Genomic DNA, 23,245 nt, shown 5'->3' on the forward strand with positions numbered 1-23,245 from the left:
AGCTCATATCTTTTGGAACATTTGCTTAATTAACAATGATTTTTTAAGGAGATGCTCATTCAGTTCGAGTTAAGTTTGTAGTTTTCCTAATTGTTCTATAGGTCAGTATAAAAAACAACACATTGAAAGGAATTATTATTGGATTATGATGGAAATGATGAATCACAATCCCGTATAGCATCTTGAATTATTTTCAAGAGCAAGACAAATTTAAAGTACAAAATGAAAAATGCATAATCAGATTCAAAACCTAAAAAAAATTAAAAAACTTCATAAAAGAATCTAGTTAAACTCAAAAAGAAAATGAAGTTAAAACACCTAATAGGGTATGAAAAACAAAGATAAGATAAAACATACTTGTAACAAAAAGGGATTAGTAAATTACAATGTATTTAAAACATGCTTGAAGTGCTACTATAAACACCAAGAAATTTAGGATATGAAACAACACATTTAAAAATAAAATTGACAAACATGAAACAAATATGGTCGGTAAATATGACAACAAATAAAATAAAGGAGAGTTAGGCGTCGGAGCTCATAAGGACATGCATATTTAAATACTTCACATTCGCTTTATCATTCAAACAAGATTTTTGGAAACAGAAATTGAAGGGGAAAAAAGAAAAGAAAAAATCTCATTCTCTTATTTGCGCCATTCTTACATTTTCGTAAATTATAACAACGCTCACATCAAATTAATCTCAATCATTTCATGCTTTCAATGAGATTACATCAACTATTATGCATACGGGAAACATAAGCAGAAGAGTATCACTAAATTTCATTTTCATAGCATTTATATTTTGGAAGACACAACCAATACAGGGAATAAGAGTTTTAGGTTCTTAGATATAGATCTAATATGCTTTATGTTTTATGTAAACTAACAATACACTTTGACTGGAATTGAAAAGCCAACGAAAGTAATCATTTCTGAGATGTTTTATGTAACTTAACAAATTTTAATATAGCTGTAAATAATTCAGGTTTTCTGAGAGACCACCCCCGTATAAAGGGTAAAGGAAAGTGCTTCTGCTTTTCTTTAGGAGTACATTAAACTGATGGAAGGGACAACTTATTTTTGCTCCACAAAACCCTGTTGGCTACATTGTTTCTCAGTCTTGGAGCTCTACACTGACGTCAGAATATGTTCTGAAATTACAAAATTGAACGAGTGAAACGCCAATAAAGTGCTTCAAATCAAAAGAGAGGTTCCCCACATCCATCATTTAAACAGTGGAGGAATACAGGCCCCTGTGTAAAAGCTGGAGTAATCACTTGCCAATGGAATATATATCTAGTTGGTGGAATTCTATACATTTTCATATTCAATTTTTGATACCGAATAAAACAAATCTTGGTTTTTTTTTTCCCTTGTGATGGGCCGGGAAGAGGGGGAACATGTCAAGTATCCGCTTGGGATCATGTCTTCTTACAACTATTCTGGATGTGGGTTGTATGCTTTCAGGGAGAAGTGGGCTATTTCATTACATTGGTCATGGACATTTGTTGTTGAACCAGAATTACCGACTCTGAAATTGGCTGGCACCTGGTCGATACTCTCCAATGCCTAGAAGGTCCTGCTAGCACAGAATTGCTCATTCAGAGGGGAAACAGATAAAATATGTGCTGAAAGATGGGCTATTTCTGGGCCTAATGATCTTTCCGGATATAACGACAATATGAATCAGCACAAGCAGTACTTCAAATTGTAAAGAAATTGCAGTTTTGCTCCTTATTGTCATTGATCAGCATAAGCAATGGAACCACAAGTCAGCTAATGGACTTTCAGAAAATTAACATGTAAAGCCATAAACAGCAAAACAAGAGCAAAACCCATTTCGTTAAGGGAATAGAAGACAGGTTTGATGTGCACAGCAATCAGATATGTGTGATATGACAGCTTAATTCTCAAAAGTTCAACAAAATCTTCCACATCTTGGAAATATGTGGAAATTTACAAAATGGAAAAGCCTATTGAGTTTATTGATCATGTCAGGCAGATAAGAACTGAACCAGTTCAGCTAGGCCTAGCATGCAACATTCATACCAGGGTCCACCAGAATCATTTTGAAGCTAATTAACCGTCTCTTTTTAGGCAATAAAATCAAAGTAGCCAATATTAGGAGAAAAAGAACATACCTGGCAAGCTTTATTTTTTGCTCTTGTTTCTGCTGTACTAGGGATATCATTATTTGGTTTTATAAATTTCTTCTCACGTCGATCACATGAACCCCATCCATCCGAAAACCTGCCACCTCTGATGGTAAGAAAAATAGGAGTCAACTTAGTTACCAATAGAAAGTCTCATGAATGCAGTTTCATTTTTTTGGCTAGAAATATATTCACAACTATTTAATTGCTCTATGCCTAATTCGTGAGAGGTGATAAACCCAAGAACATACTGCATATATGCCCGAACTACAAACTCGGCGCGCTGAACATTGTGGTTTTCGTCGTATTCAATAGTCTTGTCTTTGATTTCAAAAGAAAGATTGAAGTAAAATGATATCTTCCTCCAACCTGTAAAGGTGTATAATCCACATTAAATCCCTCTTTTAACACTAACAAAAATGAACTATTGATATCATTCTTCACCTGTCTTTTTTATGAAGGGGTGCCCAGAAATCATAGTGTAATCGGATTTCTCCAGGATCTGGATATTTAACAATACAAAACAGATTTTGATTAGATGAAAATAGAGTTTAAAAACTGTTTAAAAGATCTTGCGAGATGATAAAAGATATAAGTACGTCCAAATACTTAGAAAGATCAGCATGGACTTATAACTGCAGCAAATATCTCGAGTCTGAAATATGTGCATTTATTGCATTGGCGAACAAAGAATATTCATGCTTACAGATTTTATACCCCAAATTAGTATGAACAAGACAAATATAATATAGAATATGTTTAAATAAATCAACAATTTCTGTAGAATTGATTTAAAAATTCACAATTAACAGATAATAATATTTTATTAGAATTTTTGAAATTTCAGATGGAAGTAAAATAATGCATTTTAAATTTAAAAAATTTAATGTAAGTCGAAATATATTATTTTATCTTCACATGAGCTATGTTTGAAGATTTACATTGTATTCACTTGCAAGTCCATAATTATTCAGATAGAAGTTGAAATATATTACCCCACTTCCACATAGAATTCCATATCAATTCAAGATTTATGACATTCAAATAGAACTAAAATAAAAATTAGAATTAGCAATTACCTATAATTGAATTTAAGATTGACCAAATGATTCAATAAGGTGGAAACCAACAAATTAAGGTTGCAATTACCCATATTATGACTAATATGAAAAATGTCTAGTGCATCAAGTAACAAGACACTATTAGTGAACTGAGGACTCAGAGTTTGATTTTGAGTCCTCCACCAATCTGGTCTTGAAAAAACTAAATTCAAATTCAAATTAGAAATTGATTAAAAGTTAAGCAGAAAATAAACGAATCTCAGCTTAGAGTTAATTTGCATTCTCTTACTGCTGAATTGAGAATATACTCCCAAAAGAATTTCACAAAATAGTTCATTTCTTCCAATTTCAAATATAATCTTCTGGGAAACTATAAATGCGTGAGTAAAGTTGGTCCAAACAAGAAAACTATCACTTGTATACACCAAATCAGTCTATTAATCAACTGCATTGATAGTAACAGTATGGACATTGAATCAAACGGGCAACCATGAGATTATTTCATCTATTTGATTAATGCGAATCAGCTAAACATTTTCACAGAAAATCAAACACTACAAACTTCATATATTCACACATCTGCTTGGCACTCGCTTCTCTGATTTGAATGGATAATAGCCGTCCGTTGAAATCCTAAACCCTAAATTCAGTAGATTAAGTTTACAAAAGAATCAGTGTCTTATAGGAAACGCATACTGGGGAAACCATTGTTCGACCTTTCATCAAACACCTAGAAGGCAAGAAAGCAACCCCCGCCCCGCCCAAAAAAAAAAACCAAAGAAAAAGAGAGAAATGAACATACGACTAATTTGCAATCACTTTAACAATTAAAATTTCTATGGCTACAAAGTCAATGCCGGTTTCTGATACTAAGGAAAGGTAAAATGAGCAAGCAAAAACAAAGACGAATCAATTACCGCCATAGCCGCATTCTGATACTCCTTAAACAACGAAACTGAAGGAAAACTCCCGGACAAACTGTGCCGCATAACATCTCTCTCGTCGCTCCTCCCACTACTTCCGGGAGGAGAAGCCTCCGAGACATCGCAAGATCTCCCTATCTCAGGCGACAAGAAACTCTCCGGGGCCGAAAACATCGTATTTGTGGGCGAAGTTTTGTGGACAGTCCTAACCAGAACAAGAGGACTAGTGGTCTCACTCATCTCGGAGGGTAAAGACCTGGCCATCTTGTGCGGTCGGTGATTGGCCACGAATGAGTCTCGATGTGCGTTAGGAGAAGGGAATCTGTGACTGCGGGGCTGGTTTCTAGGATTTTGAGGCAGCTTCGGGGACGAAGAAGGGTGTGAGTTCGGGGCAGATGGAGATTGGAAGTTGATAGGCAGAGACTTGATGGGCTTTGAGGAGGCGATGGAGTGAGAGGCTGCAGTAGAGTCGATCACAGCCCACAAAGCAGCGTCGTCTAGGTCCTTCTCATCGATGGAATATGAAATAGGCAAGGACATCGTCTTCTTCCTTCAGCTCTGCTTCTTCCTTCTTCTCTCACACCGAAGCGCGCTGGTGTTCACTTTTGAAATTCAAACTCAAGTTCGAGGAGCCCCTCCAAGTAAACAAAACGGTGTCGTAGCTCTCAGCTTATTGGAGAAGCGGCAACAACTTTGGGCTCATAATATAATCTGCTAACTTATAAAAATTTGGGTCTCATTCAATTCAAAGCGTTGATTTTAATTTTAAAAATAAAATGAATGATTATATATTATAATACTATGAATTTATGGATCGATAATAATCGTGAATATAAAAATAAGTTTCGGAACATTTGCAAATAAGATGGGTTGATATCAAAAGTTTTCGATAAACTATAAATGTTAAGAGAAAGAACAAGTTAATGACATAATTAAGTATTAATTAGGAACCTGTTAAATTAAGTACAATGCATATATAAAATGAGAGAATGAAATAGAAATTGTAAGTTTAATTTTTTATGGCACACGCACTTATTTTTCTCTTTTAAATCGTCGCTTGAGTATTCAACTGAATTTTAGTAAAATTTTTACAAGTGTTAGTTTGTAGTATATAATTTATTTTAGTAATAAATTCATCTCTTACGAGAATTAAAATTTTTTTTACAATATCATTTATTTCGTAAAAAAATTTTATTATTTTATTAAAAGTACAAAAGTCTCGCACTTTTGTAGAAAAGTTTCGCATTTTTTCACAAGAGTTTTGTACTTCTTTACAAAAGGTTTTTTGAACCCTTCAACGAGAGATTCATACGATTTTTTGTAACGAAATTTACGTATTTTTTTTAAAAGAGTCAAAACTCTTTCACGAAAGGATTTTTCTTACTCAGATTCTATATCCTTGGTAGAACTTCTCCTCTCGCAAAAGCAAGACTCCCCTTTTTTAATGATTCTAAATCCTTTCGTTACAATACCAAAAGAAAAAATTAGATGAAAATGTTACAACAGATTTTTTTTCTCGACGAACAAGTTGGAAGTGTACAAGTTTTTGAAGAGTTATTTTTCCCAGTCAAAACGTGATAAAAGGGTTGACCAGGCTTGGGAATTTTGTTTCTTGGTGCTCCCCCACCACCTCACATGAATGGGTCCCACTAATTCCACGTGGCAAGAATTGATCGGTTACCCACAAATCTCACAATGTGGCGCCAACTTCCTTACGTCTGTAGACGTGATCGTAACGGATCCAATTGAATTGACCGTTTCCTTTTATTGGATTTTCACAACCCCAAAAATAAATAAAATAAAAACAAGTTTTAACTTAACGGTAACCACCACCACCACCACCCCCACCCCCTTCTTTTCCTCCCATCCCTTCTTCTCCCTCCTCCCCAAAATCTCACTGTCTGAAACCAGAAACAAAAAAATCACAAAACACCTTCCACTTTCTTTTGATTTTTTCATTTTTTTCTTATTTCTTTTTGCGGATTTCATGTGGGGAAATGGACGTCGCCAACAGGTTAGATCGAAGGAAGACTCTTACCATGAACTGGGCTGGGCTCGGGGATCATGACGACGACGATGACAGGTTTTTTGAGAGCTGTGATAGAATATCTTCCGTCATGTCTTTGGACCTTGCTTCTTCTGGCTCCGATGAGGATGACGACGACTACGATGACTGTCGTATCTCCTTCGCCTCCGCTGTTTCCTCTATCGTCCCCAACAAGGAATTTCGAGCTCCAGCCATGTCTCCCGATTACGATATCTGGATGGCCGCTCCGGGATCCATTAAGGAGCGTCGCAAGCGACTTCTGCACGGAATGGGTCTCGCCGCCGACAAGAATCTCCTTCGGGTCACCAGCGTCGAGTTCAAACGCGCTGTTTCCGTCAAGCCCGTCAACGGCGAGGTCCCTGACGCAGTCCACGATGATTCCAAGTCGACTCCTTCCCCTTCACCTCCGGTGCGGGTTCTGCTCGTGCGGTCTAGATCCGAATCGGATATCGAGTCTTTCTCTGTGGATAAAATCAGGAAAGAGGAGATCCTGGGAGTTGTATCTAAACAACGCCTCACGAGAACCTCTTCCACCATAGCCGCACAATGCGCGCGAATTTGCCCTTATCAGACTCCCGCCAGAACGCCGCTGAATGATGGCGGACATGGGCGGTCTCCCGGTGGTGGTTCATTCACGCCGCTTCTACCGAACGGAGGATTCGGTGCATTTTTCTTGATAAAGAATCTGGATACGGGGAAGGAGTTTATCGTTAAGGAGTACGACGAAGATGGGATGTGGAACAGACTGAGTGATCTTCAAACGGGTAAGCAGCTGACAATGGAGGAATTCGAGAAATGCGTCGGGTATTCGCCAGTGGTTAAGGAGCTTATGCGACGAGAGAACGTGAATAGGATGCAGGTTGAGGGAGCCAATATTGACTTTCGGAAATTCAATTCATATCTATCGAAAAGCTTGAGAATGAGCAAGAGAAGAGGAGCTGCTTTGTTGAAGAACATAAAAGGTGTTGCCAATTCCATGAGCTTAAGGGTTAACGAGAAAGAGAAAGAAATTGGGAATATACCAGCAATGACAGATCCAAAACAGGGAAAGAATGGTTGGGTTAAAGTTAGGCAAACAGGGAAATCATACAAGGAGCTTAGTGCATTGCATTTGAGTCAAGAAATTCAGGCTCATCAGGGATCCATTTGGACTATCAAGTTCAGTTTGGATGCTCATTTGTTGGCGAGTGCAGGGGAGGATCGAGTAATTCATGTTTGGGAGGTTCAAGAATGTGAGATTATGTCGATGAATGAAGGGAGTTTGACTCCCCTTCACCCTTCCATGGACAAGCCTAGCATTGGTGAGGTTCCACTAATGCCCTCAGAAAAGAAGAAGAAGGGGAAAGGCTCAAGTGCCAAAAAGGGAAATCATATTCCTGACTACGTCCATGCCCCTGAAACTGTCTTCTCCCTCTCTGAGAAACCAATCTGCTCTTTCAAGGGTCATTTGGATGATGTCTTGGACTTATCCTGGTCCAGATCTCAGGTTACCTTCTTTTCTCTTTCAATTCTTATTCTTAGTTTAAGAGTTTGATTCAAATTACTCTCATTCAATTCCTAGTTCTCAGTTCTTACTTTTTAGTTATTTGATAGCTAGAATCTAGTTAATTTGCACATTCTTGACGTCTAAATCCACTTTACTTCTTAGTTATTTGATAGGTAAAATCTAGGTATTTTTATTAAAGTTTTTGTCATACTTGTATTGTAATATAATTTGTATTGAAGTGAAATTTAGAAAAGATATAACTTGTAGCTACCTTCTGTTGGTATGCAGCTACTGCTTTCATCTTCTATGGACAAAACAGTCAGACTATGGGACTTGGAATCCAGGAGCTGTTTAAAATTGTTTGCTCACAATGATTATGGTAACATTTGTTGTGTTTAACGAAAGGAATTACTATAATTATGACTAGAATTTCTTGGAACTCTTAGACATGGAGCTTTGCTATTGTTTGGGTTTGACAGTAACTTGTATACAATTCAATCCGACGGATGATGATTATTTCATCAGCGGCTCACTTGATGCGAAGGTTCGAATATGGAACATACCTGACCGGTACGTTGTCGACTGGACAGATATTCATGAAATGGTCACCTCTGCTTGTTATACGCCTGACGGCCAGGTCTGCCTATACATAATTCTCATGAAAACTAGGTTTTCTTATAAGCATAAAAAAACTGTTAGAGTTGATGTTACTCATTTGTTTGATGTTTTTTGTTTCTGAGTTTTCAGGGTGCCTTTGTTGGTACGCATAAAGGGAGTTGCCGCTTGTACAATACAGAAGGTACCAAATAGTTTACCACTTAGTTCAAGATAGAGTACTAAATATAAAGATTTAGAAATACAAAGGATCCTTTTTAACCCAAGAGAGTACAAAATTTCTAACAAAATGCTTTCAAGTTAAACACTAGCACAAAAATAAGAGACTATCACAGCTCTTGGTAAAATTTAGACTAGCATAGGATGAAATTGGATATAATTGAATAGAACTAAGCATAGCTAGAACAGTTTGTTTTGTATAAATAGATTAGAACAGATCAAGATATTCGCCTAATTACCTAAAAATGATATGTTGATTGTTCTTTCTTTTTTTCTTTTGTAGTTGCACAAGATATATTGTTATATTTACAAAATTTATTTCAATTAAGACTGTAATAAAAAATATAAATGCAACAAATTGAAAAAATGATTTTTAATTTAAAATTAATAAACCATTTTAAGTAACTTCGATTTAATAGAATGTAAAATAATATAGTTCTACTAATTATCAAAGCAAATGGTCCCCGTAATTGAATTCTTTTTCATAGAGAAAACCCACACTTGTTTTTCAAATCAGTACTAAATTATGAAGTTGAAGCAAATATAGATTTTGTCTCAAATTTAAACAAATTATATCAATAACCTTTTCTCTTTTTTCTTTTCCGAGGTAGGTTGTAAATTAACTCAACAAACCCAGATTGATTTACGGATTAAAAAGAAGTCTCATGGGAAAAAAGTTACTGGCTTTCAGGTACTATTCTTTTTGCCTCTTAATGCAACTCATCACAATTTGTTTACAAGGTTAGTTTCATGTTGCTGCTGGAAGTTGAGTGCCCCCCCCCTCTGTGTTTTAACAGTTTTCTCCAGGAAATCCATCTGAAGTGCTTGTTACTTCTGCTGATTCTCGTATTCGAATCTTGGATGGTGCAGAAATCATTCATAAATTCAGAGGTAACTCAAAAGAAATGTTTTTTAATGTTTGTCCCTGGAGTTTTTTTTGAAAATGACAATACATTTGTTGTTTTGCTAACAGGTTTTCGAAACACCAGTAGCCAGATTGCAGCTTCATTTAGTTTAGATGGAAAACATATTATATGTGCAAGCGAAGATTCTCATGTTTATGTCTGGAAGCACGATGATTCTCGAAATGCAAGCACTGGAAAAAGAACTGTAACTAACACAAGATCTCATGAACAATTCCAGTGTAGAGATGTCTCGGTAGCAATCCCGTGGCCAGGTACTATAAAGGGTGATCTCCCACCTATGCCACTACATTCGAAAAGGCATTCAAGACGTATCAGCTCACAACCTCCTTCTGTTGGATCACCAACTAAGGAAGACTCCTCTGCTGTAGCAAACAGTAAGAGGATGTTGCCACCTCTTCCAAAGAAAGTTAACCCCATAGAACGAACTATAACTCCTCCAGAAGAAGATCTCGTGCAGATTTCCCGGTCTGAATCAGGCATTGGTGAGTCATTCAGTATGAACTCTCCTCCCTCAATAACATCTGGCGATTCTCCTTCCATTTCTGCAGCTTCCAACTCTAATTCTGATCTAGTGACGCATGGGGATTCACCGTCTATCTCTGCCACGGCTGCTGCATCTAATCATTCTGCTTCAATTAGCCATGGTGATTCACCTTCTATCTCTGCTACTGCTGCTGCATTGAATCATTCTTCTTCAATTAGAAATTGTGATTCACCCTCCATTTCTGCTGCTTCTAATATCAATTCTGCTTCAATAAGAAATGGTGATTCATTTTCAATTTCTGCTGCTGTCAACACCAATTCTCCCTCAATAAAATATGGTGATTCACTTTCAATTTCGAGTGCTTCAAGGTGTGGTGATTCACCTTCCATATCTGCCAGCTCCCATGCGCCATCTTCATCTTGGTCATCTTCTTGGTCTTGGTTTGATGTTAGTAGCCATGGAGCACACACTATACAACCAACAGCATGGGGCATGGTAATTGTGACAGCAACATTGGGAGGTGAAATAAGAACTTACCAAAATTTTGGCTTACCACGTAGACTTGGTCGCCAGGCAAACCTTTTTTGAAACTAAAAGAAGTGGCTTTTTCATTAGTCAAAGGTGTTAGCAGTGTTATCTTTCTACCTCAAGAGTACTTTAGTCTTGAAGTATGATTATGTATAGGAATCTAAACGTACCGTGTTATACAGGTAGGAGCTAAAGCCATGGTGCAATACTTGTTTTGCTTTCTCAGTTTTGTAAGTGTTTAGTGTTGTATTTGAAGATGTTTAGGAGAATTTTTGAATTGATTTCATAAGTTTGAGTTCAAGATATATATAGACTGTACAGTTGAGACACTTTACGTGTTGTTAAGCAGATTTATACATATATATAGAGATATAATAACATTCTATTCTAAGTTAGAACCAGAGTTTTACAAATGAAACTAAATTTCAGACATGATTTGATCTTTGAGATACAGTAACATTCTATTCTAAGCTAGATTCAGAATTGTATAAGTGAGACTCAGTTTCAGACACGATTTGATTCTCATATACATTTATATAGAGATACAATAACATTCTATCCTGAGCTAGAGCTAGAGTTCTATAAGTGAGATTCAGTTTCAGCCCTGATTTGATCCTTTTTACATGCCCCCTCTGAAAGGAAGTTTGTGTTAATAATAATAATAATAATAATAATAGTAGAGGGGCCAATATACAATTTTATTCCAGAATTTCATTTATAATTTTTTTAGTTCCTGATAAACACAATTAATTTACTTGAGCGACTATGGTTTCACAAATTGTCCCTGTTGTTCAAATTCCCACCGCCCCATTAACATTGGAAGAACAATTAACATCACCATCTTCTAATGAACAAATACCCCTAAGTATTCCCACACCCCCAGTGTGTGTGTGTGTGTGTGTGTGTATATATACCCATCAAGAAACTCTCAGATATCTTAAACTCTTTCCGTTAAAATTTGAATGTTGGAAACTTGGAGCATTAATTCTGTAATTGTACGCAGAGTAAGCATGACAGTCAACATATCCACCATCAAAACCTCATCAGAGGGCGCATGGCAAGGCCAGAATCCTCTGGACTACGCCTTTCCTTTGTTAATCCTCCAAACAACTTTAGTCCTTTCCATCACCCGCTTCCTCTCCATCCTCCTCAAACCCCTCAGACAACCCAAAGTCATTGCCGAGATTCTTGTGAGTAATCATCATATATTCATTAGATATATATATATATATATATACTTTTATGTAAGTTGTGGTTAATTATATAGTTTTACTTGGGTTTTGTCTATCAGGGTGGGATTCTTTTGGGACCATCTGGTATAGGCCGAAACAAGAAGTTCTTACAGCTTGTTTTCCCTTCATGGAGCACTCCTATACTGGAATCTGCTGCAACCATTGGCCTTCTCTTCTTTCTTTTCCTCGTGGGTCTGGAGCTGGACTTAACCTCCATTAGACGAAGCGGCAAGAAAGCTTTCGGCATAGCACTCGCCGGAATATCTCTTCCATTTGTCTTTGGAGCCGCAGTGTCTCTTCTTCTCCGCAAGGGAGAAAACAAAGTGGGATACGTTCAGTATCTCATGTTCATGGGTGTCGTCTTCTCCATCACAGCTTTCCCTGTTCTCGCCCGCATTCTAGCTGAACTCAAGCTCCTAACCACTCACGTAGGACAAACCGCCATGGCTGCAGCTGCTCTAAACGACGTCGCCGCATGGATCTTGCTGGCTCTAGCCGTCGCATTATCAGGCAATAAAGGAAATCAAAACGGCACGCTGATATCCGTCGAGGTGCTTATCTCGGCGGTTGCCTTTGTGGGTTTCATGATGTTGATCGTCCGACCCATGATGAACTGGGTAGCCCACCAGTGCGCACTTCGTCACGACGCGTGCATCTGCATGACCTTAGCCGGAGTGTTGGTGTCCGGGTTCATGACAGATATGATAGGGATCCACGCCATTTTTGGGGCTTTTATCTTTGGGTTGACGATCCCGAAAGAGGGAGATTTTGCGGGGAGACTGGTGAAGAGGATAGAGGATTTTGTGTGCAGTTTGCTGTTGCCACTTTACTTCGCGTCGAGTGGGTTGAAAACAGACGTGGGTAAAATACGAGGAGGTGAGGCGTGGGGTTTGGTGGTGGTGGTGATATCGGCGGCGTCTGTGGGGAAGATATTGGGGACGTTCATGGTGGCGATGGTGTGTAGGATGACGATGAGAGAATCGTTAGCACTGGGAGTGTTGATGAACACCAAAGGATTAGTGGAACTGATTCTGCTGAATATTGGCAAGGAGAAGAAGGTGATGTCTCTCTCTCTCACCATCTTCTTTTTCATTACTTTCCCATAATTTTTATATAAATTCATTAATTAGTCTTTACACCTCTAAGATATATTAAATAGTACTTTAAAATAAGAATATTGTTTGTTCGAATCCATAATCTTAATTAAATATAATTGAACTAACCATGATCTTATAATCTCTTACAAGTCTTTTTATTAATTAAGTTTTCGTGCATGCATATTATCTCACCTATATGTGTGTATATATATATGTATACATACAGTCACATATGACTCAATATAAAATATACATTTTTTCTTTGGGTTTTGGTACGAAATCCAAGTAATCTGATTCTTTTTTTCTCTATGAGCTTTCAGTTTTAGTATTCTTGTTCTCTTCTTTTTCTTTCTGGTCGACTATTGAATAATTATATTATTCTTCATGCACCATCATCTTTAAACATCCAGAAATGGAGCACTTGCCGAACATTTGTGTTTGCCTATTCCTCCTGATGGAATATATATATGTATATATACGTTCTGCTAATATCAAAATTATAAAAGATGAAACTGATATTCAGAAAAGAAGAACCAAATAAGGAATATGAATTTATTCAATTAAAAGCTAGGTTATTTAGCACTGTTATAGATTATTGTTTATCATGAGTGGAGTAGAACCACATCAAGTTCACAAAACAGACACGACAGATAATATACTCTTTCCTCAATCAAGTCTTTGTTCCAAGTATTTCTATTTCATATATTAATGAATTTTCGTTATATCATTCATCTGATAATTTGTTATTTCACACCCGAATCGCCTGTAGTCGATGATAAATACATGTTCATTTTCTCTAATCTTATTCCAATAGAAAGTTAAATTTCATGTGGGTTGGCTTGATTACTATTCAACTTATACCATCTTTTTTGTGATTTACTTTGTTTTCTATTTTACATTTATTGTCAGTCTTTTGGAATGTATGTCTGCATATAAAACTTTGAATCTAAACAAATCAAAATTAGTAGAAAAATACCAAAAAGATTACGAGATAAAATTGTCTAAACAACACAAAAAAAACCAAAAGATACCAGATTAATTTAATTCTAATCAAGCTAATTTTGTAATTAACTAAACCCAGGTGCTTAATGATGAGAGCTTCGCAATCCTGGTTTTAATGGCAATCGTCACCAGCTTCATCACAACACCAACAGTAATAGCCATCTATAAACCTGCTCGTGGCATCTCCGGTCGAACCCACCGGAAACTTAACGACTTATCCACCACTCCCGACGAGGAGCTGAGAATTCTGGCTTGCCTCCGGGGACCTGAAAGTATAACCTCCATTATCACTCTCATCGAATCAACCAACAGATCCCCACTCAAGCTCTTCATCATGCACCTGGTCGAGCTCACTGATCGCTCATCTTCCATTATCATGGTCCAAAGAGCTCGTAAAAATGGCCTCCCTTTCATTACCCACTTTCGTCGTAGACTCGGCTGGTGGCATGACCAAGTGGGTGAAGCTTTTCAAGCTTACAGTCAACTGGGTCGGATCTCAATCCGGCACATAACAGCTATTTCTTCGTTATCCACCATGGACGAGGATATTTGTCAAGTGGCAGACAAGAAGAGAGTGTCTCTCATTATCTTACCCTTTCATAAACAGTGGAAGGGTGGGAGTGAGGAGAGAGTAGAAAATGTGGGAGATGAATGGAGATTGGTGAACCAGAGAGTTGGGAAGAATGCACCTTGCTCGGTGGCAGTGCTTGTAGATCGTGGATTGGGTGGTGGAGGACAGACTACCATGGCAACACGAAAAGTCTGTGTAATGTTTTTTGGCGGAGGTGATGATCGTGAAGCCCTAGAGTTGGGGAAGAGAATGGCTCAACACCCTGCTGTCAATTTCACTCTTTTTAGGTTCATTAAGGAAAATGAAGAAACTGGTTTCTCAACTTCGTCCCTGCAAAAAGACCAGAGCTCCTTAGCCACTAAAAATGACAAGGTAAGTTGCCTTCTCTTAAATAGTTTTTCCACACATTATTCTTCTCTCTTTTCCCTTTTTTTTTTAGTTTAAAATTCTTTCATAAATACAGTATGGAAATATTAATTTTTCATAAAATTTTAAACTTGAAATGCTTCTTTTAATGAATATTTATATATTTCAAAAATAAAGTTCATCCAATATTCAAAACCCCAGTAATATAGGTTTTCTCTTATGATGAAAGTTCCTTTGTAACTCACTACACTCTCATTCAACTAAAATATTGCATCATGTGGTGAAATAAAAGTGTTATAGTAACTAGTTTTCATCATTTTGGATCTCAATTCAGGAATTGGATGACGATGCCATAAGAGAGTTCATGAGTAAAATGGGTGGTGCGATCGAGTATATAGAAAAAATAGTTTCCGACATTACAGAAGAAGTATTGGCCATAGGTCGTGGTGGAGAATTTGAGTTAATAATGGTGGGAAAGGGAAGGTCCCCATTAGATGTAATGGTTGATGTTGCAAACCACCAGGTTGAGTCCGTCGAGTTGGGTCCTATAGGCGACTTGTTAGCTCACCCAGTACATGGAATAGTGTCTTCTGTGCTTGTAATTCGACAGTACCAAATTGCAGATGCCTCTCAAGCTTCAATATCTATGGTTAATAGCACCATTGATGCATGAACAAATGAAGAAGAGACTTTTAAAGATTTTGTATGTTAGTTTTTAAACAATAATAATTTAAAAACATTATAATATAACGCCAAACAATCATTATTTATAAGTAATGTTATCCTTTGGACTTACAATAGCACTATCTTTTTTAAGTTTGTACAAATTTATTTGTAATATTATGTAATTTAGCTGGTTGTGGATAATCATGCAGTATTTGGTTGTATCCCCCTCTTGGAAGTGTATAGGTCAAGTTTCATACTTTTTGGAAGTGCCAATCAACAACTTATCTTTTTATTTCAAAATCTTTTTTGTTTCTCGTTTAATAAAAGATCGTATAAATTTATTATTACGAGATTTTTTTATCAATATTTATATGAAAGAATTTTTTTTTCATAATTATATCTCATATTTTTTAAAAGTGTGACATAATAGTGATTAGAGAGAGAGAGAGAGAGAGAGGAGTGAATTGAACTTCTCAACTTTTTAATTTTTAACAAATCATGAAATGTAATAAGTAATGTATTTAAATTTTTAAGATATAATTAATGCAACTGTTATAAACGATATCTACCAATCAAGCAAATAAAAGAAATAGAAAATATGGTGAAACCCAAATAAGCAAAGATTTAAAAAAAAAAAAAAATTGAAGTTGGGGCATTCTTAGATATTAAAATTTTGATGTTAAATTATTATTTGATTCAACTCTTGATTAAATGAAATGAAATGGTAATTGATTTTTGTAGAATGGTGGTAAGAAAAAGGCCTAATAAATAATTTGTTACTTCAATTATTTTAAAGAAAGTTCAACAAATAATTTTTTTTTGGGTACGGTTCGTAAAAATTCAATACGTAGTGATATTGTATTTGTTGTAGAATTTTAAAAATAATCCTAGTTATTATGTCACATTTATTTCTTTTTTTTTTTCAAAAATTATAAAAGATGAGCAATAAATTTCCAAAGTAAGAACAAATTTTCCCATTTATGAAGTTTTCTTCTCAAGAGGAAGAGACCTTATTTCCTAGCATCTTCTTTGGTAGTTCTTCCAAAATTTTCTAACAGGCAACAAGATCTCTTCAAATTGCCAAATAATCTAACTCACATCTAAAATAAAAAATCTTCAAAAGAATTTAAGAATTTTGGTATCAAGTTAATAGTTATAAATAGTTATCGACTCCTCAAAAAAAAATAGAAGAATATGATCTATTATGAAATATATAAGAAATTACAGATATATGATCATTACGTTTCAACCGAGTTATTTTATTTTACTTCTTAAAAAAAAGTAACTTAAATCAAAATATTTAATAGTATGACGATATATTTATATAAAACTTTTACTCCGAACACATAGAATAATATTGTAGACAGTTAAATAAAATCCAATTCACGAAATAATTTGATCACTAGATCTCCCAACAAGAAAAAATATAAGTTTGATTATGAAAGAACCACGTAGTCTTTGATTATTCCATCAACAAATTATTTTTTTATTAAAAATTGACATCGTTCAAGATCAAGTGAATTCGCTCTCAAATTAAGAATTATTTTAAATTAAGTCCAAAAGCATTATTTTCTTAATAAAAGAACAGAAGTTTGAAATTTGTACTTTAATCTTCACTACATTAGAAATTAATTATTTTGCAACAGATTTAGGTGTATACTTAGTTTTAACCATGAAATTTTATACAAGTAGATAAAGTTTGTAATACATAATAAATTAAGGCCTTATCATAAAGTCTTTTTTGTTAGATACTTGTTCCCTTCTTAGTACCAAAAGTTTTTTCTTAATTTATAATTTTATTTTCCAATTTTTATTTTGACAAGTAAGCACTTTTTACTTCTAAAAAGAGATTCTACAGAAGAACTAACAAAATATCTTCACTTACAATATTAATAGACAATTACATAATATATACAACTGAATAACAAATTAATTAGAAAATAATATACTAATACATAGTAATAATATATTAACTTATTGATTACCATAAAGAGCCTAATATTTTTTGAATGATATAAAATAACAATTCTTCGGGAGGGTAAAAGATGCCAAGTATGGAGGGAAGAGGGATTGAAACATTAGAAGAAAATCAAATACAGCAACATGTTCAAAGCTACAAGAATATCATCACTATAATCAAATGTCCATAATTGTCATCATCATCATTGCAAAATCTATTACAACTATTACAATAACTCCCAAAGAGTAAATGCAGATGTGTGAAATAATACTTGAAAATATAGTGAGATCTAACTTTTTTGTAGTTGTAGAATTGAAAATATGCTTGAGAGTAACTTGTCTAACTTTTTTTGTAGTCGTAGAATTGAAAGTAACTTGTCTAAGCTGAGCATCACATCTATGTAACAGGATCAAGAACCCAATTTTATCACTTGCACGTGTGAGTTGGAGAAACTAGCGCCTCAAGCTCTCGACAATGTAGTCCGCATAAAGATCCCTTCAAAACAGAACTACTTGTTAACAACCCAAAAATATAACTCCACATCAGTTGGGTAAAGTTGATTCTGGAGAATGATGACAAATTAGATGCAAATAGTATCTATAGGAAAAAATATTCTGGTGAATGACTTCTTAGATAGATACGATGCTCGCTACACCATCACATAGATATGATCATGATTCACTTACATCGATTCCTGAATTGCTTCATAAGCAGAAGTGGCAGGCAAAAAGTCATTAACTGCAACTTCCTTGTTCTCATTTTTCTTGTCTTAAATAACTTATTAAGGTGAACTAATTCCATTCTTTAACAGCTTGGCAAGACAGACCAGCAAGTTATGCCAGAAGAGATGATTGCAGAGACTTCATATAACTGGTGCTAAATAAGAATCAATAACAGAAATATTAAGGATACAGTCCTCAAAGAAGCGGCGGATCTCAGCCAATCGATGTGGTGGAAGATCCTTTATGTCCTTGAAATGTCGATATTCAGGATCATCAGCACAAACAGCAATAATCTTGTCATCTTTTTCACCCTGTTATCACCAAATAACCTGAGCATTTTCTTTCTCATATTGGTTATCGAAAAAAAGAAATTGTCTCTTTAGGAAAGTATACCTGATCAATCATGGGCATCAGGCCTATGGCTTTAGCCCGAAGAAAGCATCCCGGAAGAACTGGCTCCTGCAATTGTCATCTGTCAGCATCTATGCATTGCTGGTTAACATGATAACTTTTATATTTTTGTTATTGGCAAGCTAACAAGGCCATAATAATAATAATGTAGACTTTACATGCGTATGTCCACGACATTCTGTCTACAGTGGACCAAAGAAATGCAAGGCTTCATATTTTTGCCATGTATCCTTCCCTTAAATCTCTTTTCCCAAACTGGGTAATTTATTTACACCGAATACTTAAATAGGTCACATTTTTTAAGTGCCTATTACTATTCTTTATCTATATATATTTAAAAACAATTTATTAATTGAATTATTTAAATTATTCAAAAATTTAGAAGTTCAGAATCGCATCCAGTCATATTTTTCAGATATCTTGATTTGCTGTTTCTTTATTTTCCTTGCACGCTCTCATTTTCCTACATTGATGGCTATAACCAAATATTCGACCTGTATCAGTGTGTGATAAAGGAGATGCATGAATTAGAATGAAAATTGCTTCAGGTCTTAAGAAGAAGACAGAAGAGATGGTATAACAAAATCTGCATTCATCCATTTACTAAATGTTCCAGAAATTGAATGGGAAAATGTAAACCAAATGTCACACCTGCATGATTACTAATACGTCCATGGGATCATTGTCTTGGCAAAGAGTGCGAGGGATGAAGCCATAATTGTGGGGATACACAACTGATGAGTAAAGAATCCGATCAACCTGCCCATGCACATCTAGCAAGACTTAACAAACCTATAAAGGAAAAAGCACTACTGAGAACCAGTTTGGTATAAGTAAGTACCTTGATAAGTCCTGTCTTTTTGTCAAGTTCATATTTCACCTTGCTCCCTTTTCCAATCTCAACGACCTGTAATTGAAAAATCATTAGATACCCAAAAAATGGAAAAACCAACAGAGTATGGCAAGTTCCTTGCAGATTCCATATTTATTTGAAACAAAAGTCATGCAGAAAAAAAATATTTTGATCTGTGCCATATCAGTTTTCAGTACAGAAAATGTACCCATCCTTTAGGTCCTAAGATCCAAATGAACAAGACATGTACATAGCATGTTGAATCCAGGATAAAAAGTGAGAAAATATACCCATTTCTTGCCATTTGATATCCAATAAACCTCATTTTGCTTTGTAATATGTGTGTGTGCATTTACAATCACATATCCAAACTATTAGGAGTTGGCTAGCTTTTTTTCTATGGTATCTGATAAAACACTAGCCAAAGTATTGACATAAAAAATTCATATGTAGATAAAGCAAATGTTCTAATATGATCATTATTGAATATGTTCTTACACAGTTGAAGATAATTGGGGCTTCAGGTCCTGTGAACAATGTGAGGAAAAAAGTAATATATCAGGTCAAGTTTAGTTACTAAAAGACTAATGAAACAAAACCGCATATGACTTATATGTGCAGCATACCTATCTCAAGATCATGCCAAGGATGTGCAGCAACAGATCTCCTGGTCAGCGACGAAAGTATTCTCTCATTGAGAGGTGGATGCGAAGAATGGTGGCTAGCAGCAGCTTTGATTGGGGAGTCAATAGGTGGAGTCATAACTGCAAGTTAAAACATGTCAAAACGAATTAGAGGAAGAACAATGGAAATCCATGCTTTAAAGTTTAAGAGAAAATCGAGCAAAATTAAATGACAAGCTTCCATGCTTTTCTTGGAAGCATTTGTGGCAACTCAATTAAATAAACAAGAAAAGGAAAAATAAAAGAAAGGAAGAAACTACCTATAGGTAACATCTTCAGATTAAAATGCAGTCAACAAATGAGAAAAAGAAAATAAAAGGGATAAACCATATACCAAGCACCATCTTCAGATGAAACACAGACACGTCTCTGCAATATTTCTCAATTATAAGGTTGTAAACTTAGTAACAACAGAGGCAAACAAGCCTCTTAATCACAGTCTTCCAAGATGCAATGGAGATATAATTTCTCTTTTAAAATGGAAAGAATCTAAAATCACTGTAAAAGAACATCTGAAAATATTTGTAACTCCCTTATTTTAGTTGAACTTGCAAGTCCTTTTTCAGCCTAAGAAAAAGTGCAAAATAAATATTAAGAAACTTGCGTGCTACTTCAATTGAATTTTCTTTTTTTTTTCTTTTCTTTTTTTTTTTTTTTCTTATTGAGCTTTAAAGCCTAAAATTGCTTGCCAAGGCTCTTGCGGCATAGTAGCAACATTTAGTGGAGATCTTTCGGGCTTCAAACCCGCTAATCTAAATTCCACTCTCCCGTCCCAAATCAGTAAAATATTGAGCCCAAGATCTGGAGGAACAGATTAATATCAGAATGTTCCCAATTCATTGTTCACAAATATCATCGGTGACAAATAAAATATCAGTACCTCGCAACAGTTACAAATCACAACAGTTACAGACTGTTTTTAGCTATGTTTTTTACATTTGCAGACAAATCAAAACGTCAAAAGAAAAAATATATGTTTGTATATATGTATATAACGAAAAGAAAAACGTAACAAGCAAACATAGATCGTTTATTTTGAAAACCGCCATTCATGGAGAAAACGTAGATCCACTAAATTATAACCCCCAATCAATGCCAGCCGCTAAAAAATGGTAAAACATCACTGAAGAAGGAGAAATAGCAACAAAACCAAACAAATCGAACAAATATGAAATGTTGATCATGGAAATAATAATAGTAATAATAATAAGATTCCAGAGTGATGTGCAAGACGCGTTGCTACAAGTACGCCTACGCGCTTGTAATGGTGAAGAAGAAAGCGGCCGGATAAAGATTTAAGAAATAAGAGATCAACATATCAACAGAAAAGACATCGAAACCCTAAAAGAAACGATAATTTCAGGATTTAGCGAGCATTACCTGTTGAGAGTTGAAGTAGTGATCCGACGACGAGGTCTGAAAGAGCTGAAAAAAGAAAAACTCACAGATCTCAAAAAGACGAGAGGAAATCAGTGAAGAGATGATGAGAAATGGAGAAGAGAGTTGCTTAAGTAGAGGAAAGCAAGCAATGGCGAAGTGCAGGTTCCCGCTCTCTTCCCGTAAGCGTTTAAAGGAACTATCACCACCTCAGCAGGAAAAAGAGAAAGGTCAAAGAATTAATACGGTGGAAAATTCTGATGCGTCTGATAAAGCAGAATGAAATGGCATAAAAATTGCTTTGAAGAATACAATCTCGCGTATATTACGTGAACACGAATTTTTCGTGTTTACAGCTGTAACACCTTGTTTACGTGTCGGTTTCTGATTGGGTATTTGAATGCGGACTTCGGGACCCACTGGGATGCAAGACGCGTTGCTAATGGTTGTTTCCTTCAATAGTCTTAACGGTCAGGTGTTATTATCATAAAACGCATATTTTCTCATTCCTCAAATATTTTATATATATTTAAACTAATAATATATTTTTTTTTTCTTTTGAGTTTATTTAATAATAAATATATATTATTTTCATTAATATATAACTAAAATATTATTAATCAAATAACAATTAGATCGAATTTTATATTTTAAAAAAACCAAATAATAACATTAAATTACTAAGTTAAAGTTTATGAACTATTTTACTGCATGAAAAGTGATGATCACTGTAAAGATTTATTACATGTAATTATTGTGGTTCCCTTTTCCACATTATCATCAAGTTAGAACGTAGAAATGTTCAATCTTATGTTATTATGTAATGTGAATGTTAGAATTTAAGTAATTAATAATGGAGTGTATAATTTTGCGTGTTCTACATGAACAATTATTTCTTACAATGAACAATTAATAAATAGTGATATTAAACATGTATAGATAATAAAGCACTACTTTTTTTTAGGGAATTAAAATATTATTTGATTTTGTAATGTTATGATTACATATAATTATATTTTGATATATATTCCAACTATATGTTAAAAATTTTGAAAGATTAAGATGAGACAATACGTCAAATACTAACATCTTTATGGTACATTAGCTGTAATGTCATGTAGTCTTTTGTTACTGTAAATTATTTCTTAAGTTCATTTATTCTCGATATGAATCTAGACTTTACATAATATAAAATTATTTCATCTCGTGATTCTCCTTCAAGCCAAAAATATACGTGAAATGATCCTTAAACATGGATTGGATCCTTCATCCACTATTGTAATGCATTATTCACCCTAGTAATGGCATTTCCCTTCTTCCTTTATGTTGACTATTTGTGAAAAAACCTAGTCTTTTGGTCTCCCCATTTGAGCTAATCCAATGTAATATTTGAGCTAGCATTATTTTTTCCTTTTGATAAAGCTCATCTAGTCTTTTATCTCGCTCTTTTAAGTGAAACTACATTATTCTTTAAATTTAAAATCTCATATGATACTGTCATATCGTATTTAATTATAATAATTTGGTTTTTGATACTTTACATAAGGTTCCGTTCCCAACTACTTAACATTATTTAAGATATACTAAAGTTTACTATCAACTTACCACTAAAATGGCTTTTATTTTTTTATCATGAATTCTCAACCACTCCCTTAAAGTTTCTTCTTTTGATTGTTATGCCTCAAACTGAATAACTTGTATTTTGTTAGTAACCCTTATTATATGCATTAAGTTAAGTATATTAGGTACATGATCATATCCATACCTTAATAGATTTCGAACACCATAGTTAAAGAATGCAGCTTCCCAAATAGAGGTTGTCAATAATCTATCCAACTTTTTTAAAATATTGTTTTATC

At 34.9% G+C, this 23,245-nt stretch overlaps 4 protein-coding genes across 5 annotated transcripts; 2 read left to right on the plus strand and 2 right to left on the minus strand.

Moving 5' to 3' along the window:
* Positions 1 to 1,161: 1,161 nt before the first annotated feature.
* Positions 1,162 to 4,811, minus strand: LOC110807016 (peptide transporter family protein). Its single transcript, XM_022032033.2, has 5 exons — positions 4,136 to 4,811; positions 2,602 to 2,659; positions 2,409 to 2,526; positions 2,146 to 2,263; positions 1,162 to 1,583 (listed from the first exon to the last, which is right to left on the minus strand). The coding sequence occupies exons 1-5, from the start codon at positions 4,679 to 4,681 to the stop codon at positions 1,527 to 1,529; spliced, it is 897 nt and encodes a 298-aa protein (XP_021887725.1). The 5' UTR covers positions 4,682 to 4,811; the 3' UTR covers positions 1,162 to 1,526.
* Positions 4,812 to 5,957: 1,146 nt separating this feature from the next.
* Positions 5,958 to 10,840, plus strand: LOC110807017 (Transducin/WD40 repeat-like superfamily protein). The gene is made up of 7 exons (XM_022032034.2): positions 5,958 to 7,674; positions 7,963 to 8,053; positions 8,154 to 8,311; positions 8,422 to 8,473; positions 9,120 to 9,199; positions 9,306 to 9,399; positions 9,482 to 10,840. The coding sequence occupies exons 1-7, from the start codon at positions 6,139 to 6,141 to the stop codon at positions 10,504 to 10,506; spliced, it is 3,036 nt and encodes a 1,011-aa protein (XP_021887726.1). The 5' UTR covers positions 5,958 to 6,138; the 3' UTR covers positions 10,507 to 10,840.
* Positions 10,841 to 11,119: 279 nt separating this feature from the next.
* On the plus strand, positions 11,120 to 15,601 carry LOC110807028 (cation/H(+) antiporter 20-like). Its single transcript, XM_022032046.2, has 4 exons — positions 11,120 to 11,636; positions 11,738 to 12,736; positions 13,857 to 14,720; positions 15,049 to 15,601. The coding sequence occupies exons 1-4, from the start codon at positions 11,409 to 11,411 to the stop codon at positions 15,385 to 15,387; spliced, it is 2,430 nt and encodes an 809-aa protein (XP_021887738.2). The 5' UTR covers positions 11,120 to 11,408; the 3' UTR covers positions 15,388 to 15,601.
* A 1,834-nt stretch (positions 15,602 to 17,435) lies between these two features.
* Positions 17,436 to 21,658, minus strand: LOC110807025 (soluble inorganic pyrophosphatase 4). Of its 2 annotated transcripts, XM_088210123.1 has the most exons (9): positions 21,390 to 21,658; positions 19,953 to 20,090; positions 19,825 to 19,853; positions 19,315 to 19,380; positions 19,125 to 19,232; positions 18,456 to 18,521; positions 18,253 to 18,373; positions 18,027 to 18,108; positions 17,436 to 17,835 (listed from the first exon to the last, which is right to left on the minus strand). In XM_088210123.1, exons 2-9 carry the CDS (start codon positions 20,086 to 20,088, stop codon positions 17,793 to 17,795), a joined length of 651 nt encoding a protein of 216 aa, XP_088066249.1. In that variant the 5' UTR covers positions 20,089 to 20,090; positions 21,390 to 21,658; the 3' UTR covers positions 17,436 to 17,792. The 2 variants fall into 2 exon arrangements, with proteins under 2 accessions (XP_088066249.1, XP_088066248.1); XM_088210122.1 differs by lacking the exon at positions 21,390 to 21,658 and having other exon boundaries at positions 19,953 to 20,109.
* Positions 21,659 to 23,245: the final 1,587 nt, after the last annotated feature.

This window comes from Carica papaya, chromosome 8 (assembly GCF_054855325.1).
Source record: "Carica papaya isolate Zhongbai chromosome 8, ASM5485532v1, whole genome shotgun sequence".
In the NCBI taxonomy this organism is placed as follows: domain Eukaryota; kingdom Viridiplantae; phylum Streptophyta; class Magnoliopsida; order Brassicales; family Caricaceae; genus Carica; species Carica papaya.

What these genes read in the sequence shown, in the direction of transcription:
- LOC110807016 (XM_022032033.2), bottom strand. Translation starts at nt 4,681, where the DNA reads ATGTCCTTGCCTATTTCATATTCCATCGATGAGAAGGACCTAGACGAC. An exon ending in GTAGTTCGGGCATATATGCA is followed by an intron (nt 2,264 to 2,408) that starts GTATGTTCTTGG and finishes TCTTACCATCAG; the next exon opens with AGGTGGCAGGTTTTCGGATG. An exon ending in CAAAAAATAAAGCTTGCCAG is followed by an intron (nt 1,584 to 2,145) that starts GTATGTTCTTTT and finishes CTGTGCTAGCAG; the next exon opens with GACCTTCTAGGCATTGGAGA.
- LOC110807017 (XM_022032034.2), top strand. Translation starts at nt 6,139, where the DNA reads ATGGACGTCGCCAACAGGTTAGATCGAAGGAAGACTCTTACCATGAAC. An exon ending in CCGCTTGTACAATACAGAAG is followed by an intron (nt 8,474 to 9,119) that starts GTACCAAATAGT and finishes TTTCCGAGGTAG; the next exon opens with GTTGTAAATTAACTCAACAA. An exon ending in AAAAAGTTACTGGCTTTCAG is followed by an intron (nt 9,200 to 9,305) that starts GTACTATTCTTT and finishes GTGTTTTAACAG; the next exon opens with TTTTCTCCAGGAAATCCATC.
- LOC110807025 (XM_088210123.1), bottom strand. Translation starts at nt 20,088, where the DNA reads ATGACTCCACCTATTGACTCCCCAATCAAAGCTGCTGCTAGCCACCAT. An exon ending in AAAAGACAGGACTTATCAAG is followed by an intron (nt 19,233 to 19,314) that starts GTACTTACTTAT and finishes GTGCATGGGCAG; the next exon opens with GTTGATCGGATTCTTTACTC. An exon ending in TGATGCCCATGATTGATCAG is followed by an intron (nt 18,374 to 18,455) that starts GTATACTTTCCT and finishes TGGTGATAACAG; the next exon opens with GGTGAAAAAGATGACAAGAT.
- LOC110807028 (XM_022032046.2), top strand. Translation starts at nt 11,409, where the DNA reads ATGTTGGAAACTTGGAGCATTAATTCTGTAATTGTACGCAGAGTAAGC. An exon ending in AAGTCATTGCCGAGATTCTT is followed by an intron (nt 11,637 to 11,737) that starts GTGAGTAATCAT and finishes TTTGTCTATCAG; the next exon opens with GGTGGGATTCTTTTGGGACC. An exon ending in TAGCCACTAAAAATGACAAG is followed by an intron (nt 14,721 to 15,048) that starts GTAAGTTGCCTT and finishes ATCTCAATTCAG; the next exon opens with GAATTGGATGACGATGCCAT.